This window comes from Ochlerotatus camptorhynchus, unplaced genomic scaffold (genome assembly GCF_037179485.1).
Source record: "Ochlerotatus camptorhynchus isolate MF236.1 unplaced genomic scaffold, CSIRO-AGI_Acam_v1.1 ptg000141l, whole genome shotgun sequence".
In the NCBI taxonomy this organism is placed as follows: Eukaryota; Metazoa; Arthropoda; class Insecta; order Diptera; family Culicidae; genus Ochlerotatus; species Ochlerotatus camptorhynchus.
This window is the reverse complement of record NW_027040631.1, coordinates 4616212-4638136: the sequence shown is the minus strand read 5'-3', so window position 1 is coordinate 4638136 and position 21925 is coordinate 4616212. Positions and strand designations below refer to the sequence as shown.

Here is a 21925-nt window from a genome sequence, read left to right as displayed (position 1 = left end):
AAACATGATTCCGTTTCATGTCGTTTTCTTAGAAAGAGAAAGTATAGTTTGCTATCTCTTTTTACGAAGGAACTGCTGTCAGCCGTTATGGAAGCTTCGGTTGCGTTCGGGTGTAAAGCAAAAATCATTAAACTCAATCCCACCCAGCGTTGCCAGTATTCCAGATTTATCTGGATTTTCCAGATTTTTAATCATCTTGCCAGATACACAGACAGACCACGTATATTTCCAGATTTTTTAAATATGTTCCAGATTTTCCCAGATTTTTTTTTAACATGTTACTTTAAAAATATCACTGAAATTGATTTACCATCTAATCAAAAAATAAAAAAAACCAAACATACTACTTTAATTATTAAAGTCCATCAACGTTGAACATTATTGGAATTTTAAGGTAATTCTGAAAATAGTTCACAGTGAATTGTAAAGTGAATTACTTGTGAAATCAAACGAGAATTTCAAGCTAATTCTGAGCAGAGTTCCATCCATTTTTGTGGGCTTTGCGGTCGTGCGACTTCACCCGTCGTTCAGGCGTATTGTGAGTGCCATGAAGTGAATGTTCGATTCCCGCTCCAGCCGGTGCAAATTTTGACTACCTAAAAATTTCCCTACTGGACTACTGGGTGTGGTGTGTCGTCTGTTGTCTAGTGTTAAATAATCAGTCTGTGGTTGAAGACGGTGTCAATTGTCTTGTCAACGCTTATGACAATTGCATGGAGATTTTGTGAATAAAAGAAACACAATCTGGAAGAGAAATCATAGAAAATTCTTATGCTGAAAATTAAGGAGTATGCTGATACGAATCGTTAGAATAATTTCAATGGAATTCTGTCCAATGTTTCTATGGAGATTCATTTTAATAAAAATTTAAGACATTTAAACGGGATCATGCGGAATTTCTGGGAAACTTTCAAAACCATTTTGGCAAAGTACTTGAGTAATTAGGAAAAACTGAAGAGGATGTCAAAACAATTTTTACCTACAAAGCAGTTCAAAGAGAAATATTGGATGAGTCTGAGAAGAGTGTGACGGTCATTTTGAAGAGTGTACCAAGGCAATTATTAAGAATATTTTAAGAATTTCATAGAGAAAAATGGAGTAAAAGTTGTGCCAATTCTTGGAAATTATTACCAGTTTGAGGGAATTGTGGAATTGGTTACTGGAAAAGTTTAGATAGTATCAAGATTATTTCAGGGGAATATAGAAAGGAAGTATAATGGAATTCTAAGATGATTCCAATGGAACTAGTTCCAAGTAAATTCAGGCTAACCAAAAATGTCATGATCTGGGACCCAGCAAAAATATAAATTCAGGAATTTGGAATCATTTGAAGATCCTGAGACTTCAAAAATGAAGCTACCAGACTTTTATTTTAGTAATATAATAAAAATATTCTTTGGCATAAAATTATTCGTAATGGTTGGAGTTACCCGTAGTTTAGGTAAACTGTGTGTGAGTACCATGATGTTAAACTTTGATTCCCACTTCAGCCAGGTGAATTTTGCTTCAAAATAAAATTGCCTACTGGTCTACTGGGTATTGCGTGTTGTATGATGTCAAGAATTAAATTGGAAATTTGTTCAACCTCAGGGTAATGTTAGAATTATTTAGAACTAATAAAATCTTTAAATTTTTGTACTGCATCACCCAACAAACAATTTTAGCTGCAGATTAGCTTATACAGCCAAAATTTGCCTTATGCAGCTAATGTTTACCTGTATAAGCTAAGCTGCAGCTAAAATTGTTTGCTGGGCACATAGTAAGGACTACAAAGACTATTATACCCCGTACAGACTATGGCTAATATCATGTAATATAGGCTATCTTGCAATGATCACTCATACATCTAGTTTTCACTGGAAATCCTATGTATGAGTGCTCATTGCAAGATAGTCTATATTACATGATATCAGATATAGCCTGAGCGTACTATTAGTTTAGAAAATCCATCTCATCAAATTTGCTTGATTCTTTGCTTCTCATTCTTTTTGAAAAAGTTGCAGTTTGAGAAACAATTCTAAAAATATTTTTTGCAGCATTTTACCCACTTTGAACTCAATTTTTTAAATTATGCTTATTGGATATTTCAATACTGTACAGCTTTTGGATGATTTCAGCCACAAACGAAGTGACAGACGACTAACTGGCGAAGAAATCCATTAAAATAACGTGGTTCACTGTAATAGAATTTTCTTGGAAGCTTGTGCCATCATCCACCAGATGGGTTAGTTTTTTTTTGTTTTGATTTGAACAAAGTTGATTTTGTGTACAATGATTCTTTGACAGTGTGCAAAGAGTGTATCATTTTGTCATTTTTGTTTTTGAGTAGAGTGAAAGAGATAGAACCAAAACATTCTAATACATTTGGTGAAAATGCTAGTACAATCCAGTAGTAGTGTTGCCATGTGGTACAATCTAGTAGTAGTGGTGTTGCCATGTGGTACACTGAATTGAAATAGTAGGTTAGTCCCCAAAGTTTTCGAGCCGCTCCGTCTGTCACTTCGTTTGTGATTTCAGCTATGCTAACAAGTTATTTGCTTCATATAATTTATTTAAACTTGTAATGCATAACCATTGTAGTATTTTAAATAAATTCCAGATGATTATACTGACCGATTTTAACGGTAGATTGGTCCATCACTTTTATTTCAATAGCATTATGTTAAAACTGGAATTTTAGAAGCATTCCAGATTTTTCCAGATTTTATATTTTAACTGGGCCAGATTTTCTTGAAAATGACCTGCCTGCGCTGATCTCACCACAGTTTGGTGAAATTTGCAGCTGGTGAGTTTTGTTAGCTTGATATTTCGAGCTGCGATATCACAGCTTGCAACATCAACCGCAGTTGTTTGCTTGTTGATTTTTGATTGTTGATTCATCAGAGAGAGCCGGCATATCGGAGGTGAACAGGTTGAACAAAATGTTGAAAGACAATTCCAGTGACGGGTATTTGGGCAGCCCTGCTAGCTAATGTGACATTTCTTTGATGCACTGCACACTGGGCAAAAAGTGACAAAACAGCGACTAAATTGAATATCTCGGCTGCCAAACGGTTTCAGTCAACATGTTATACGTGGTCACTTTATCGGTCAATCCAGATTATCCGGAGAACCAGAATATGGCCACTATACCCCAAAATATAGTTTCCACATTAAATACGCTATGATCTCTTGATTCTGAACAACATAGAAAAAATCGCAAGGTTCTAGCACAATTTTTTATAATGTGGCCACTTTATCGGTCGTTCCAGATCCTCCTTTAGGCCAGTAGAGTCTTCCTGAGATCGTATATGGTGTCTTTAAACCATATATACTTAGTACTATCAATTTCCAGTAATATACGTTAAGTAAAGTCTAAAATTATGTCGAAAGATAGTGGCATTTCCTACATTACCGGGAACTCGGGTTGATCCCGGCCCTCCCTAATAAAAATAACCATAAAAGAGAGCTTAACGACGTGTTCGGGGTATCATCCAAACCATTTGTGGGATAGTTAACCCATCCGGGATACAGTTCGTTTATGGTATTTGTTTATTAGGGCTCTATCTCGGTACGCAAAAGTTTCCGGCCAATGAGACTACCACCAATCGATTCAGGAGAGTTTTCCCTTTGAGAATATGTATAACATGTTGACTGAAACCGTTTGGCAGCCGAGATATTCAATTTAGTCGCGGTTTTGTCACTTTTTGCCCAGTGTGCACTGTCAGATCTTCTGTCAGAAAGACTATTGCTGTCTGTGTGTTAATTTTTATTACAAACTAAGTGCTCCGTGAATATACACGTTTTATACTTTCACTCTCGAATGCGTCGTGTTTTATTTTCTGACTGGAATTCCATAACTTATCAGGTTATGGCCCCAGAAAACTGGCATTGGGCAAGCAAAATCCGGCAGATATTGCGACGAAGTGGGGAAAAGGTCCCGATTTGGCAGCAAACAGCGTTTGGTGTAAGGGTCCTGCATTCCTGCAGCTTTCAGAAACAGAATGGCCGAAGCAGCAAACGCCGTCATCCCTCACAGAAGAAGAACTGCGTTCTTGCTACGCTCACAAAGAGGTAAAAATACCTCAACGTCTGATAGATCTGGAACGTTTTTCCCAGCTGAACACGGCCACTCGCGCAGTCGCTTGCGTCCTGCGGTTCATCGGAAATCTGAAGCTGAAAACCACAGGCAACCAACGATCCGTAGGCCCGTTGACGTCTGAAGAGCTGCAGAAGGCGGAGAAACTTCTCATTCGTGAGACCCAGTGGCAGAGCTTTCCGGACGAGATGGTGGTGTTAACACGCAACAGGTCAAAACCGGACGAAGAGCAGAAAGCCGTGGCAAAATCCAGCAACATCTATCCGTTGTGTCCAATCTTGGATGAAGACGGTATTCTTCGCATGGATGGCCGGATAGGAGCAGCACCGAACGTTGGAAAGGAGGCGAAATTCCCGGCGATTCTCCCTAGGAGCCATGTGTTCACACGTCTGGTGGTCGACAGTTATCACCATAGATATCTGCATGGTAACGCAGAGACAGTCGTGAACGAGGTACGCCAACGATGCCACATTCCAAGGCTTAGGACAACACTGAACAAAATCATTTACAAGGCTTCACCCAAGGCTCCGCTTCCGCTTGCAAGGATGGCATCATTCGTACGCCCATTCACGTACGTCGGCGTAGACTTCTTTCGGCCATTGACTGTGAAAGTAGGCAGGAGTAACGCAAAACGATGGGTAGCCTTGTTAACATGTTTGATGGTACGCGCAGTACATATTGAAGTCGCTTACAGCCTCACCACTAACTCCTGTGTGAAGTGCATGCGGCGATTCATATGCCGTCGAGGTTCTCCGGCCGAAATATATTCGGACAACGGCACCAATGTTCAAGGCGCCGACCAACACGAAGTGGATCTTCAACCCTCCAGGAACACCCCACATGGGCGCTCAGCGTAGGAGCGGATGGTGCGCTCCATCAAAGCTGCAGTGGACGCAGCATACAATAACAACCGCAAGCTAGATGACGAGGCGCTGGAGACATTCATGGTGGAAGCTGAAGCGGTCGTGAACAGTCGTCAACTCACGTATCTACCGCTTACATCGGAGGAATACGAATCCCTTACGCCAAATCATTTTCTTCTGGGCAACTCAAGTGGTGTGCGGCAACCGGCAACTCCGGCAACAACTCCAGCAGACGCTCTACGAACCTCTTTTGGCCAGATACAACAACAGCTCAACGTGTTCTGGAGAAGATGGACCCGGGAGTATCTTCCAACTTTGACTAAACGTCCGAAGTGGTGCGGCGAGGTGAAGCCGATAGCTGAAGGAGAACTGGTCTTGATAGTTGGCGATGGGAGAATGAATGAGTGGATAAGAGGTCATATAGTCCAAGCAATCAAGGGGGTGGACGGAAGAATACGGCAGGCTATGGTACAAGCTGCGAGAGGGCTAATGCGTAGGCCGGTGGCTAGATTGGCGGTCCTAGAGGTTGATGAGATGAGTAAAACTGGACCTGGTGGCCAGTGTTATGGGGGAGAGAATGTTGGCACTGGGAACACTGCTTGTGACGGTACAGTAGCAGCTCGGGCGAACTGTCAGCTAAACTGTCACGTTGACAGAGCTGAAAGAGAGAATGAAGATAGACCGTGAAGATCTGCTGTGTCATCGATCTAATTATAATTTATTTGGATAAATTATAATTAAATGGTCTCTTACAGCTAGTTAAATTATCTTACCGCTATATACTTAAACCTAGTGGTTCTATCTTTGTGAGTCTTGCTATTTCATGCGAACTTACAATCTAAATCTAATTTGTTTAAACTTAACCTAACTTATGCTAAATCATGCAGGAATAGCGTGAAAATAATTGTCTGGTATTTGGATTGTCCTTAAAACTACACATGCAAACCGATTTTTGTAAGTAAAACTAAACCTAATGAACTACTCCAAAACTAACCTAAAAATAAACTTACAGCTAAAGCTACACTACAACACAAATACCGTCGTTGTGATTTGCTCGAAGAAATCGTACCGTGGGACATATTCGACCAACAAACATTGGGAACATGTGTGTTAATTTTTAATCCAAACTAAGTGCTCCGTGAATATACCAATCTTCTGCCAAGATAGAGGGTTGCTGAAGCCACCACCATTAATGGTGTCAGCACTGTAGCCTACAGTTTTTATGCTATGTTTATATGTGCATTGACGACACGTATGCGATAAAAAATCTTATGTGAATAATCATTAATGAAACTTGAATTTTTCTTGATTAGCTTGCCTAATTTAAAAATTAATATATCATCAGAGAGAGCTGGCATATCGGAGGTGAACAGGTTGAACAAAATGTTGAAAGACAATTTCAGTGAGCTAATTTGACATTTCTTTGATGCACTGTCAGACCTTCTGTCAGAAAGACTCTTGCTATGTGTGTGTTAATTGTTATTCCAAACTAAGTGCTCCGTGAATATACACGTTTTATACTTTCATTCTCGAATGCGTCGTGTTTTATTTTCTGACTGGAATTCCATAACTTATCAGGTTATGGGCCCAGATTTCGTGCGTGTCGGGAATTTGTAACAGTTTCGAGTCAGAATGGAGAACAAACCGGAAATTATGCGCGTTCCGTTGTTTGATGGATCCAACTTTGCGTCGTGGAAGTTTCGAGTTCAAGTGGGGCTCGAGGAGCATTAGTTGCTTGAATGGTGGAGAAAACGAAGATCGTGGAGGTTGATGAACTTACCATCAAGGAAGAAGACACCGACGCTGTACGGCAAGCTAAGGAGAAGCTGACAGAAAAGCGGCGGAAGAAGGATCGGCGATGTAAAACGGTGTTGATTTCTAGGATTCACGACAGCATGTTGGCTTGCGTTGGAGAAAGTGTTCGAGCGGCGCAGTATAGCAAGTCGACTGCACCTCAAGAAAAAGCTATTGACGCTGCGGCACGATGGAGGCAGCCTGCAGGATCATTTTCTTACTTTTGACCGAGTCGTACGTGAATATAAAGGTACGCGTGCAGTAATGGAGGACATTGACATTTTTTGTCATTTACTGCTAACTCTGGGGCCGGCATACGCGACGGTGGTTACCGCTCTCGAGACGATGATGCCGGAGAACAATTTGACACTCGAGTTTGTCAAATGTCGGCACCTCGACGAGGAGATCAAATGCAAGGGATCCGGTGTGGGATTGGTTACCTCTAAACGTGAGCCAGCTGCATTCACGGGGAAGCCGAAGGAATTTGTGAAGAAAATGAAATGTTTCGTTTGTCACAAAGTTGGACACAAAGCTGTTGACTGTCCAGAGAAGAAAACGAAGAAGGATAATAAACACTATAAATCCAGTGCTAACAGCTGGGCGGCATGCCGCCATGTTATTAAAACCAACATCTGAAACGTCACAATTCCAGTGTGAACTGCAAAAATGGCGTGACTGAATTGTCTTATTTTTATCAAATGAAATTATTTTCCCTTTTATGCCATAAATGGTTGACTTCGTGGTAGAAAATCAGAAAATAATATTTTATGAGTCCTAAGTTTATTTTTCACAAAATGTAAGCAAAAATATTAAGAATATCCATAATATCAGTCACGCCTTTTTTGAAATTCTGGATTGAATCTTCTATTTCTAGATAGAGCTGGAATTAGGGCGTAACAGCTTTTGTAAACAATGACTTCTCTTAAAGATTTCTAGGAATTCATGGCACGCCTACGCAATGCAATACAACTATCGGGTAGAGGAAGTCTTCCTCTACTCGATGATGATGTTGATTTGCGTTAGCGAGCCTTGATTTTGAAGAAATCGTCGAGAGAAGTCATTGTTTACAAAAGCTGTTGCGCCCTAATTCCAGCTCTATCTAGATTTGTTTACAAATTATGAGCTGTCAGTGGGGCCCACAATTCGCGGGCCCGCAGCGATGTTAGCTCTTTTCAAGGCAAGGCAAACAAGATAGGGATGCCACCTAGCTGAGTGCTAATGTGACGGACAAGGGCGTTTGGTTTGTTGCTGGTGGTAGTGATGTGGGTTGTGATAAGCTGCAGTGGTATGCTGATTCAGGTGCATCAGAACATATGGCTAACGATAGGAACCTCTTCGAACCGAACTAGAAAACCTTTCGGTGAACGTCCGGAGAAGCAATCTAAACGAGTGTTGGAAGTGATACACAGTGACGTTTGTGGTCCTGTGACACCGATGGGACACGATGGCAGCCGATATTATGTCAGTTTCATAGATGATTGGAGCCGGTTTACGATCGTTTATACACTACGGTCCAAGGACGAAGTTTTTGAGTGTTTCAGACTATATGAGAGGCGATGGTAACTGCGAAGTTTGGCCAACACATATCGCGTCTCAAATGTGACAAGGGGGTTAATTTGACAAGTTTTGCAAACAGAAAGGTATCGAAATGCAGTTTACTAACTGGAGCAGAACGGCGTGGCCGAGCGGATGAACCGTACACTGGAAGAAAAGGCCAGCTCTATACTGTTCAGTTCGGGTGCAGATAAGCGGTTCTGGTGTGAGGCGGTAGAGACAGCAGCTTACCTGGTGAACAGGAGCCCAGCAAGTGCGATCGTTAACGGTAAGACACCCTTTGAACTTTGGGAGGGTAGAAAGCCTGATGTTTCGGTCTTGAGAGTCTGGGGTAGTCCTGTGTTTTGTCACATTCCAAAAGCACACCGGAAAAAGTTGGACAAGAAAGCGTGGAAAGGAGTTTTTCTTGGGTATCACTGTAACGGATACAGGGTGTGGGACCCAACGCGAGGAAAAGTGATTGCAGCTAGGGATGTGATAGTCGACGAATCCAATGGTCCAAGAAGAAGGTTTGGAACAGCTTGACTTGGAGGTGACCAACGAAGAGTTTGAAGACTGTGCTGACGGTACAGACAGTGAGGATTCAGTAGGGGCCAATGAGCGGATGGTGCCTGCGGTTGAAGAAAGTGTTCGGAAGCGAGTTGCTCCTATTTGGCAGAAAGACTACGAGATGAACTTTTCTGCATGGGCAGAGATGAAGAAGCGTGAAGACTAGAAGATGTGGAAAGAGGCTAGTCGAGAAGAGATGAGGTCACACGAGCAGAACAATACGTGGACTTTGTGCAAGTTTCCAGAAGGAAGAAAGCCTATTACGTGTAAATGGGTTTTCAAAATCAAGAAGGGTGATAATGATGCTCCTGACCGGTATAAGGCTAGTCTGGTAACTCGTGGCTTTACACTGCGGTACGGCTACGACTATGTTGAGACGTATGCTCCAGTAGCAAGACGGGATACGGTGAGGGCAGTGCTGGCGGTGGCGAATCAGGTGCGGCTACAAATTCATCAGCTAGACGTGAAAACGGCGTTTCTCAACGGAATGCTCCAGGAAGAGATTTACATGGTTCAGCCTGAGGGTCTGCAGCAAGAATCGAATCTAGTTTGTCGTCTCAATCGTGCATTGTATGGACTCAAGCAGGCATCCCGGTCGTGGAACGAGAGGTTCCACCAGTTCATGATGAAGCTCAAGTTCAAGCGCAGTGAGAACGATCATTGTTGGTATGTGCGAACGGAGGGTGAAAAGCGATTGATTCTGTACGTGGACGAAATTCTCATCGTTGGTCATGATTCGAAGGCGATTGTGGCAGTGAAGAGCTGTTTAAAGAAGGAATTCGCAATGTCAGATCTTGGCGATATTAGCTGTTTTCTCGGTATGAGCATTGAAAGGAATATCGAGAAGCGGTTCATGAGGATTTCGCAGAAGAGATATTTGGAAAGTCTTCTTCGACGCTTCGGCATGGAGGACTGTAAGCCAGTTGCTACACCGATAGAATGCCATCTGAAGTTAACGAAAGGAACTGAAGCGGAAAGAACGGACAACCCTTATAGAGACCTTGTGGGTTGTCTGGCGTATCACGACCAGATTTGTGTGTTGTAGTGAATGTGTTCAGTCAGTTACAAAGTTGTCCTACTAATGAACATTGGTGTCGCCTGAAGCGGATTCTCCGTTATGTAAAAGGATCTCTCGACGTCGGTCTGGAATCCCAAAGAGTTGAGGATAAACCAGCTCTGGTGGCGTACTCAGATGCGGATTGGGGAAACGATGTCAACGATAGAAGATCCATGATCGGCTACATTGTACGAGTTTTTGGAGGCACAGTGGCGGCTTACACGCAAGCATTATTATGAGGACAACCAGTCATGTATGAGAGTGGCAGAAGAGTCAAGGTACAGTCGGCGAATGAAACACGTTGATATAAAGTTGAATTTCATCCGGAAACTAGTGCAAGAAGGTGATATAAACATTGAGTATATTCCATCGGAACAGCAGCTAGTGGATGTAATGACTAAGAGGCTACCATCTGTGGCCTTCAAGCGTCTCCTGGAAGAAATTGGTGTTAGGCGGTTCAGAAATTGAGCAGGGGTGTTGAAAGACAATTTCAGTGACGGGTATTTGCGCAGCCCTGCTAGCTAATGTGACATTTCTTTGATGCACTGTCAGACCTTCTGTCAGAAAGACTCTTGCTATGTGTGTGTTAATTTTTATTCCAAACTAAGTGCTCCGTGAATATACCAATCCTCTGCCAAGATGGAGGGTTGCTGAAGCCACCACCACCACCACCAGCACTGTAGCCTACAGTTTTTATGCTATGTCTATGTGTTCGGAATTTCCTGTCCGAGAGATAGTTTTTTTATGATCTTCATTAGGAACATTAGAAGACCGTATCGCTGCAATTTGTAGACCAGGCATCGCGAACAGACATTAGCGAACGCTTTTTCAACGTCCAAAAATGCCATGGCAGATGTTTTGGATACAGACTTGTTCCGTCTGAGAATGTTTGTCACCCGAGTCAGTCGAGCGATCTTTACAAGTTGTTTTCATCGGCAGATGCTAGGAGCCGGTGGTAGACTGCCCTTTCGAACAGCTTAGATAACCCCGAGAGAAGGCTGATGGGTCGGTAGCTTGAAGGATAGGGCGGATATATCCCAGGCTTCCGGACGGGGATGACTTTAGCTGACTTCCAGCACGAGGGGAAGTAGCCATGTCTTCTTATTCTTCTTCTTCTTCTCAATTCGAGTTTATTGCTTATCGCATATCAAGCTTATTGCGTGCTCTCAACTTAGTGTTCAAGATGCACTTCCACAGTTATTAATTGAGAGCTTTCGATGCCTGTACCGTTTCTGCATTAGTATAATTGTGTGGCAAGTACAGTCATACTCTATCCCCAGGGAAGTCGAGAAATTTTCCAACCCGTAAAATTCCTAGACCGAACTGGGAATCAGCCACCTCCAGCATGGTCTTACTTTATACCTATGCCTTTGCCGACTGAGCTAAGTGAGGCCCCAAGTCAGTAGTATTATCTAATGATATAAGCCCTTTTCATATGGAATTCTCCATTAATCACTTCTCTCCCCCAAGAACCATTGAAAGTTGAATATGAGCTTATTCAAGCAAAAACATGGCTTATTCAGCTCCTAGTCAATTCAAATTGTTTGTTGGTTCCCCATTCTCCAAGATGTAATCTGGTCACGATAGTCAGTATCCTGTTTTTTTTTAAGGTAATAAATTCAAAAGAACGACTCTATGTTGCAGCTTAAAACGGATCGAGGATCGTTGTAGGAACGATAGCAATTTCGTTATGATTGTAAAGACGTTAAGATATCAGACCAATGCTATGCTACGATGTGTGTTAAACCGAGCAAACAATTTAGATCGAAAATCTCTTACACATGCACTTAACCGGGGTACAACATCCTTTCAACTTTGCCAACGTCACAAATGCAGTGAAAAAATCAGTGCGTGGCCACGAAAGCGACGGATAAAGCTCCTGGAAGGCCCCCATCGTTCTCTCTGTGGAGGTTCAGTCAAATGAGTAAATCTTACCTCCGCAGATCGTTTGCTAAGGAAAACGAAGCAATCCACGACATTGCAAACGATTAACAACCGTTCAGCTAAACTTTTTGAAACTGTTTCTCATTCCCTCAGTCGCAAACAACCTCATCCAGCTGTTCCACCGTCAACAAAGTCACTTACCTTAATGCTACTCGAATTGCTAAAACAATCATCCGTCAGTTCCAGGATATTATTCTCACTCAGAAAAATCTCCCTCAACAGAGGCAGATTGGCGAACACTCCACTCACGTAGTGTATATGATTATGGCTCAGATCGATGGTGTGCACCTTCCGGTTCGCGGCAAACACTTCCGCATCCACAAACACTATCCGATTGTGGCTCAGATCCAACGACTGCAGCTCCTTCAGCGACACGAAGCTATCCCGGTGCACCAGCTCGATGAAGTTGTTATACAACGACAGTGTCTTCACGTACGGAAACGCCCCGAACACATCACTGTACAGTTCCACGAAATTGTTCAAACTCAAGTCGAGAAACACCAACGACCCGAACCGCGTATAGCTATCGTCCTGCTCGAGCGAGTTGATCTCGTTCATCGACAGGCGCACCGAGCGGAGATTCTCCAGCCGCTTCAGTGCCGACGTCGGGAACTGCTTCAGGCGGTTCTCGGAAAAGTCCAACTCCGCCAGGGAATCCTCCAGACCGAAAAGGCCATTTTCCGGAATCCGCTCCAACCGGTTACCCTTCATGTTCAGCTTGACCAGGTGCAGCCCGTGGAAGGCATACTCCTCGATGGTGGCGATTTCGTTCTGCTCAAAGTCCAGCACCATCAGCTTCTTCATGCCGGCCAGCGCTTTCGGGGGCACCTGCATTAGTGGACGGAGAAAAAAAAAGAACATTTAAAATGCGAAAACTAATTTGCAATCAGGACAGGTTTGCCTCAAACCTCGACGAACAAAAGTGACATTCCAACTAGATCGAGCTGCAAAACCACCGTAAAACTTTCCCTGATTGCAAATCCATTTATAATAGAGTGCGAGAACGGAAAACGGAAAACACATGTCGTTTGGGATTAGCAAAACTTTTCCGACTGCTTTTACAGCACAATAAATCGAGTCCATTTAAAGTTCCTTCGCCGAAACGGACACACGTGTCTCCCAATTCCCTCGGACAACAACTTACTTGTGTCAATTTTCCATTTACAATACTTAAACTCTCTAAGTGCGCTCGTAAATTATTCAAACTATTCTCCTTCAGCTGCTGGAGGTTGGAATGGGAAAATTGAAGATGCCGGATGTTGACATCGTTGCCGGGGCTGGTGCTGCCTTTGCCACTGCCACCATGGAGGGACGACGTGTGTGCCGAGGCGAACAGATCCGCGGTAAGGGATTTGACCGAACGGTCAAACTCGTACACGGACAGCGACTGGATTGGCGACGAGATGAGCTGCAGCGTCGAGCGCAGAGCTACCGCAGTAATGCTCGGGCACTCGAGGAACAATCCTGGGTGAGGCAAAAAAGGCGGAGAACGAGAAAGCTTGATTTAGTGGTTGTTTGAAATTGAGACATGAAGTGAGGCAATCGCAGCATGCCAACATGTGCGGAGATTTCGTTGCTTTTTAAGGGAGAGCGTGACATACTGCGATGCGTTTTCGGAAGAGTACGATAAAAAAAAATAGGCAACCTACCATCGTCAAACTTGTAGCACGGACAGGCCGAGTTCTCCGCAAAGCTCGGGCATTCAATCTCGTTCGAGGAAGACGACGAAAAGAGTTCTTGTTCTTCCAACTGTTGCAGCTGTTGCTGATGATGTTGTCCCCCGCTGCCTCCGGCGGATCCTCGTCCGCCACCCCGCAATCGAAGGATCTCCTCCATCCGACCGTAGCTTATGCGCTGAAGCAGGATTAGACCAACTAGCAACCAGCAGCGCCATAGATACTTGTAGTAGGGCTGTGTGAGCCCCAGTTTGGGCCACCGTAACATCATGCCGTCGTTTCGGTTCTTCTGTCCGCTGCCAAGCAATGGAGGAAGAGGGACATCTTCTCAGCAGGCTGATACCCGTTCCGGGCTAGCGAACGGATTTGATTCCTCTCTCTCTCCCTCCCCCCCTGTTCCTTGGTCCGGATGCTCTCGATTAACCGGAGATTGTTGGTTTATGCTAGGAGTGTTTGTGGTTTATTCACGATGTGGCTCATTGAAGCCCATATTTCAAAGATTGCTGAGCATGTACCTGAAAGAAAAAAAAGAACAAGAGAAACCAAATCAACATCAGACGCTGCTTTACTGACGTGCCCTCCGGCTGCCAGAGGGATAATAATGTGAACAACTTAAGCCGTCAGTCGAGTCGAGATTACCCATCAAATTATGTATCATAAAGCCATGCGAGTAACAATCCCGGAGAGCATAACATATGTCGAATCCTAATTTTATCCCCATGAAATCCGCTCCAACTAATGAAGTAACCGAACCATCCCCCGGGGGGAGAAACGTGCGGAATCATAATAGCTGCTGCTGTAGTGAGTGGATGGATATACCTTCTAGTTTGCCGAGCATGTACAAATTACAAGCTGAGTAAATTTGATAAAATTAGTTCTGTTTAAATGCGGAGCTCTGTGCCGGATCAGAACGAAGCAAGCCTTTCGGGGTGGATATCAGAATATCTTCTTCGTCATTCGCTGAATCAAAGAATGTCATGCCATCATTCGCCGCTGATGCTCCTTTCTTCGGTCTCCTCCCAGTGGAAGCATTAGTGTCGGCACATTTACATCTAAGAGGATAAGCAAAAACTTTTCATCATAAGCCTTCTGCCGAGAGCAGCATATTCCAACGACCGTATTTTCTCCCGGTTCCGTACGTGCCCCGTCCGACGAAAAGAAAAAAAAACAAACTTTCATACAAGACGATGGGTCGCTCATTCCGTATATGAATGAATGGATGAGAAGGTTAGATCAGCAGTAAAGCAGGAGGAATAAATTAGATTTCCGTTGACAAGACGAGTCTCTGGATGGGTAGTAGTTGAGTTTTAGTTGAGCAATTTATTCCGAACATGTCTTCGTGTTCAGGAAAATCAATTCTTTTCTCGTCCCATTTCCCCACTGAGACAGCTTATTGTAGCAAAGATTCAAGGTTATGTCCATGCACGGTTGTTGTCACTGGACTCAAGAAGAACAAGTGCTTCCTCCAATTCGTGCAAGAAAACGTCTGCCACAAAGCATTTCCTAATGATCCGGAATCCTATTCAATGCTTACTCTGCCGGTTGACCGGTCCGGAAATGGGGCTTAGCTGAACGAAGGGCTTTGTCTTGTTAGCTGCCCGATTGTTGCGATAGAATTCGATGGAATATTCAATTAAGGGATGGTTGAAAGGAATACTAGATATTGAGCCCGCATGAAAGGCTTATGCTAATGCCGTGTTCAGACTAGCGAGTTGTAACGTGTGATAATAAGTGGTTTTCGTGATACAATAACAATGTACCATAATTGTTCTTAAGCCACGAACAGCGCTTACAACGTGATACAATTTCCTAGTTTGAACATGGCATAAGAGTTGAAGTAATGTTGAAATTGCCCCATAACGTGGGGAGATCACCTTTTCGTGGTGTGTTACGGGATGTAAGATCTACCACCGATTCCTAGTCCTCGCTACTTCAAACTAGGGGAACAGGGTTTTTCAGTAATTCAAGGAACACTGTTATGCCTTGTTGATAGTGACAAGACTCGACTTTGTCCACCGAGGATGATCTTGAAACAAGGAAAAATGAGTTAGTTAGTCTTCATCTAGGTGATTCCAAATGTTCTACGTTGTTCACTAGGTTGAAGTGGTTAAGGCTAGGGTTCTGATGCATCAGTGTCATTCTTTCATTTTGTCGCTAAGGAATCCAAAGTAGAAGTGGTGCGCCTTTGGAGGGTGTTTCAACACTCCGAAGGGTATAAATAGCGGGACCTTTCAATTAGAGTCTGACCCTTGCGATAAATGCAAGAATGATAACTGTAAAAAATCGAATACTTCATCATTTCTCATAAGTGATGGAGTAATACGACATGCACTAAACTAAGGACACGGGATGTACTACACTAGATCAAATTACTGGTCGCAGTGGTGTTAGGTCCCGAACGTAGACGGGAAGGCACAGGGGGTAAATCGAAAATCTAAAATTTCGACTGACACAAAAAGGTGTTAGGATTTGAACGCTTATAGCTTTGTCATTTATAGATGAAATCAAAATTCAAATACACCAATCGATAGATAATCGATTGAAATAGATATTCTATTTAAAACGTTTTGAAAAAATTAACCAACACAAAGTGATATATTATCACGGTTTTCTTGAAATAAACGTTTTCCCCAGCCCAGTTGCCATAATCGAGAACCATGTGGTTGCGCATCGTTCTGCTTGAACCTGTAAAGCTGGCGTCACGCCACCATTCATTTTCACATTGGACGGCATGGTTTTCCCTCTCCGAATTCCATTAAACTTCGCTTAATTGTTCACTTGGGACAAGTTTGTGTCAGAGTTCAGCCATTTTGGCTTTCGTCTAGCGGTAGAACAGGACCCATAAGTCTACTCCAAACAGGGTAACGGCGACGGATACTCGATAATCGGGATGAAAGAGGACGAAGTAAAAGTCCAGATTAACTGCATTCCGAGAGGCAGCGTGCCTACTCGGAGATTTGAATTCAACTGTGTGTATTTTCAGTTTGTCTTGAGGTTTGTATACTGTATCTTAACAATCACCTTTTATCTTATTAATAATTACATCTTACAAAACGGAACACTATTACTTTCAGTGCTCGCAACAATACTTTTGTGATGCAACACTATAAGCCTTGAGCAGCAACTTGCATGCAAGTATTCATTTATTCTACTGCTGCAAGGGAATTGTATTGATCTGCGAGATATGCCCTTCATTTGACATTTCAGACAAAGAAGAGTGTAAACTATAGATGCTATAGATTCCAGAGATAAGCGGAGGCACAAAAAGTGTTTTTGGCAACCATGAAAAATGGCATTCGTGAAAAATGTTCAAATCTTTGCAACAATGAATCAAGGAGTGGCTTGCGTAATATTTCCTTCTTCTGTTTTCCGCGAAATAATTAGGAATGTGGAGTTTGGAAAGCGTTTTATGCTTATAATATTACAATACTTCCCCCGCAAAACACACCATGATGACGTCATAATCGTTTGGCTATACTAACTGACAGTTCGTTTGGCTACATTCTACTTTGCATCCGCTTATCTATGTAATCTATAGTATCTACGTTTTTTAAACTTCTTTGAAGGTCGTGGAACATCCCTTAAAATATCTAAACTTCCCTAAACTTCTCTGGACTTGCTGGAAGTTTTCGTTCCTCCATGATAATGTTCCCCAAATTTTCAAGAATTCCTGAATTTAAGAAATTTCCTAAAAATCTCTCTGAAGTTCTCTGGACCATCCTGAAAAGCTCAGAACTTTGCTGAAATTTTCGGAAATTCTGAGGTTCAGTGATCTTCTCTGATGTTCTCGAAGTTACCCGAAAGTTCGCACAATTCTCATAATGTTCTTTACCTGAAGATTTCCCCACAACATTTCTGAACTTCTGTGAAGTTCCCAAAATATGTATGCTGACTTTTCTGAAATTCTCAGAACTCTTTCTTGAAATTTTCCTGGAATTTGTGGAGCTGTCCAGAATTTTTCGAATCTAACCTTTACAGATATGTAAACTCCCCCAAAAGTCTGGAGCTTCCTGAAGTTATTGGGATTGCCAGTAAGATCTCTGAGCATGTCTGAAGATCTCTAGATCTGCCGACTGACCTAAGGGAGACCCCCCTTCCTGATCAACATTGCAGTAAACAGCAACTTTGTATCTGGCAGGATCTCAACATGTCCACCCAGCATTTACACGAAGCTAATAAGAATACTACTGCCACTTAGTGAGATAATTCCGTGCTGAACTATCCAAAATTTAAAAGGTATTAAACTCCTGAACAACAATGCAGAAAAACAGAAACTTTGTATTTAGCAAAGATCTCGAGATGTCCACCCAGCATTTACCCGAAATTTGAAAGAACACTAGTGCCACCTGTTGAGAGAACTACGAACTAGTCTGTCAACAATTCAAAAGGTCTTAACCTCCTGAACAACTTGCAACTTGAATTTCACCTTCACCTAGCTTCCCATGTAACATTGCAAGTTTTATAGAGGTTTTAACGTATTCTACAAATCTAATTCATGGTCTACAGCAGAGATGGGCGATCAGATCCAGATCCGTTCAAAAGATCCGGATCAGCGCGGAGAATGAATGATCCACGGTTCATTTTTTATGAGAACCGACTCAGCGGTTCAGTAGAGTTCACTACTCTTCTTCCCACATTTGACAACTCTCGTCAGGTAGCCCAGCGGAAACCCGCTGTTGTACCCAATGGTTTTTGATGATACGTTTGAGACGAAGAATATTTTTTAACAAACACTTTTTACAATTTTGATAAAAAATGAATATAAATCGAATACTGGTGTATGTTTTCGTTGAATGGATTTCAAATAATTTGGATTTTAGATGTGGAGGCAAATATAGCATTCTTCATATTATTTGAAATCTGATGATGCCGGTGTTACAACGAAATCCAAACGTTTATTATTACGCCCGCTGGGGTTGCAGAAGTTCATTTGCTGTTTTGCTGATTACTGCTGTCAAAATTTTGTTGTTGTGAGTGTGGGCTTTAAGCAAAACAAAATCCTCCAGCTGGAAGACAAAATTAAGTCTATTTTCGTAATCTGTGAGTAACTAATTTGAATCATTGGTCATCAAATTAAATCTTTACAAACAATTATGTATTCTAGGCACTAATTGCATAATGTCTGCTCAAGGAAAAGCTTCGAGTGAAATGTGGTATCATTTCACGAAGGAGGAGGGCAAAGGTAAATGCCGGCACTGTTCTGCTTTGATAGCAACAGCCGGTGGTTCGACCGGAAACCTAAAAAGGCATCTTAGAGGCAAACATCCGACGATTCAGTTTTCGAGAGCAGATAGTCCTGCACCACCAGCAAAATATGAAGAGATTTCAAATCTTGCTGCTCTAAGTACAGGCAAACCCAAGGTGATTTCGATCAATCTCCGAAATCAAGCTCGGCTCCAGTTTCCGCTCGATCTACCTCTCAAAAAACGATGTCGAAATTTGTTGACAGTCAAGCCAATATCGGTGCAAAAAAGCAGGCTTTCCGACACACAACTGTTGTAAATGATATGTAAGGATATGTCAAGCAGAAAGACGTTAACAAACAGCTTACTCCCAACCGTTTACGATGAACTATTGGCTAAAGTTATGAATGATCTGTCGGCTGCTTCGGCTGTTTGTCTAACTTGCGATGGATGGACCAACTCAAACAATGTCGGATTTTATCCTTTAACCACTCATTTTTTTTTTGTCAGAATTCACGGCTCCAATCTTACTTGTTGGAGTGTTCCGAGTTCAGTGATAGACATACTGGAGAAAACATTTACTGATAATGCCGCTAATATGAAGACAGCTGCATCAAAATTGAACATTATTCATCTGTCATGTTTTGCTTACTCCCTCAATTTGATTGTTCAACGCAGCATTGCAAACTCCATGGTAGTATTTCAAAAAAAGCAGTTCTGCGCTGGCTAAGCTTCACGAGATGCAAGGAAAACTTGGCATGAAAGAGCTGAAACTAAAGCAAGACGTTGCCACTAGATGGAATTCCACTTACGATTTGTTGCAACGGCTTCTTATTAACAAAGAAACTGTTGTATCAACCTTGGCATTGCTGGAATCGAAGCTTCGTTTGGAAACACGTGAGTGGGATTTAATTGAAAGAGCTGTCAAGATTTTGGAGATTTTTTACGCCGTTACGGAGGAAATTTCAGCTGAGAAAAATGTTTCACTGTCGAAAACTGCACTCCTAGCCCGAATCTTGAGCCAACAAGTAAAACAAAATTTGGAAAAAGAGTCATCATCACCAGCGATAGTGCGGAAATTGGGACAGAAACTTCTTGATGGATTAGCCAAGCGGTTTGGTGGCAGGGAAACCAACGAGTTGGTGGGCCTGGCAGTTTTATTGGACCTCAGATTCAAGAAGCAAGGATTCAGCGAAGATTTTAACTATAATGAGGCGTATCAATCATTAATTGAGAAAATTGGACAAGCTGATCCAGGCAATTCAGATCAGCAGCACATGCATATTGAAGGATACAACGAGAAACTATGTCGATCCATAGTTTGGGAGGAATTTGATGCAAAAATCAATGAATTACAAAGCACCAAGGATCCGTCTGCATCGGCAATCGCCGAAATCGACAAATATTTGGCAGAACCCTACCTTGCCAGGACCAAGGATCCCCTGGAGTGGTGGGAGGCAAGAAAATTGCTTTATCCAAGGCTGTATGGTGTAATGCAAGAGCGGTTTTGTATTCCGGCGACGTCTGTTCCTTGCGAACGAATTTTCTCAAAAGCTGGACAGATTTGTTCCGACAGAAGAAGCCGGCTTTCTCCAAAGAACATTTCCCAAATTTTCTTCATCAACCATAATTACAAACGGATGCGTTTGTAGATACGAATTATTAGAGAAATAATAAATGAATAATTGATGACAATAAGTTGTAAATGAATTGTCTGTGCTCAAGGTAGAATCTCCGAATAAATTTAAAATGCACTAGGTGTAAGTGATCCGATGATCCGATCAACTGTGAAGGTGATCCGACCTTTGTGAATGATCTGGTTCTGAACCGTTCACCTAATTGATCCGGTTTTCCCATCTCTAGTCTACAGAACCCTCATAAAACCCAAATTGTTACTTGGGTTAGCATCTCAGTGCTAACATTTGAAAACGGCACAAAAGCCATTTGTAAACAAATGGTTTGTGGGCCCTTTACTCACTACTTAAAGTACACCCACGCGACACAACAGCAACATCGGGTAGGGGAAATTTTCCCCTTCCTGACGATGCTGTTGGTTTGCGTGGGCGTTCTTCGGGTAGCGAGTAAAGGGCCCACAAACCATTTGTTTACAAATGGCTTTTGTGCCGTTTTCAAATGTTAGCACTGATCTCTTCCACCTGCAGCCGGAACAGATTCGAGTGGTAGAAATATTTTGTTTCCTTCAACCGATTGATTTCCTCTACCGTCGACGGTGTGTACAACTGCTTCATGGCATTGATCTTCCGCTGGTGTTCTTCGTCGGTTCGTCGCTTGGAATGGCTTTGCGCTTAGCGCCTTTCGATTCCAAAGATCTGAACAATCGTAGCTAGCACAAAGCGTCCACTACTTTCTTGGCCGCTGTCGCTTTGCAGCTCCGGCCGCCCAAAATCGTCGTCACAACAAAATCAAGAGTTGTCAAAATACCGGGTTGCCAAATAATTCATTATTCACAAGCAAACAAAAGTCAGTTCAATTACTTCGTGGCAACGCCGTGCCAGCTGCGGCACACTGAAGTACACTGAGAAAAAATTTGGCACAAAACAAGTGTGTAGAGTGACCAATAGAATGATGCAAAATTTGAAATTTTCACTCCACAATACTTAAACGATTCCAAATCGGATCCTGACTAACCTCTCAAAATTTGAACCCATTTGGTGAGAAACTGAGACGGCACAAACCATTTGAAGTTTGTATGGGAATTACTATGGTAAAACCAAGATTTTTGTTCATGTCCATCTAATAATTCACCATATCGGTCTGCTTCAAAAACTTTCAACTATTCTTGTAGGAAATTTTCCCAGCTACAACTTTGCTGAGGACCACTTTTTGATTAACTGCGAAGGATCGAAAGTTATCAATGGTTCAATGCACTGATGTCTTATGATCATGCTCAATCAACTGCTCAGCAGGCAACATTGGTGTTTCTGGGGCGTTGAGTAGGACACAAATATCATGGCTACTACGTCACACTGCAAAATGCAGTGTTGCCTATAGAGCAGCTGCTTGATCTTGTCATAAGTTTACCAATCTCTTAAATAATTAATAATAATTAATAATTAAAAAAAACTTTTTGCTGTCTCGTTTTACATAGAAACAATTTTCAGCAAAGTTGTAGCTGAGTAAATTTTCTATAAGAATGGCTATCGAACTGTTTCGCAGCTTAATATGGAAAAAGACTAGAAGGCAATGAACAAAAAGTTGATATTTCC

General features: G+C 42.4%; 1 protein-coding gene across 1 annotated transcript in view; it reads right to left on the bottom strand.

The window, feature by feature from the left end:
• The window catches only part of LOC135700721 (protein artichoke), a 102478-nt gene that overhangs the window by 11799 nt on the left and 68754 nt on the right, over positions 1–21925 (bottom strand). The window contains exons 2-4 of the mRNA XM_065221326.1: positions 13489–14030; positions 12984–13303; positions 11981–12667 (exon numbers count right to left, since the gene is read on the bottom strand). Of these exons, the coding sequence (XP_065077398.1) occupies positions 11981–12667; positions 12984–13303; positions 13489–13786 (1305 nt within the window). The 5' untranslated portion in view covers positions 13787–14030. The remainder of the gene's footprint in view (positions 1–11980; positions 12668–12983; positions 13304–13488; positions 14031–21925) is intronic.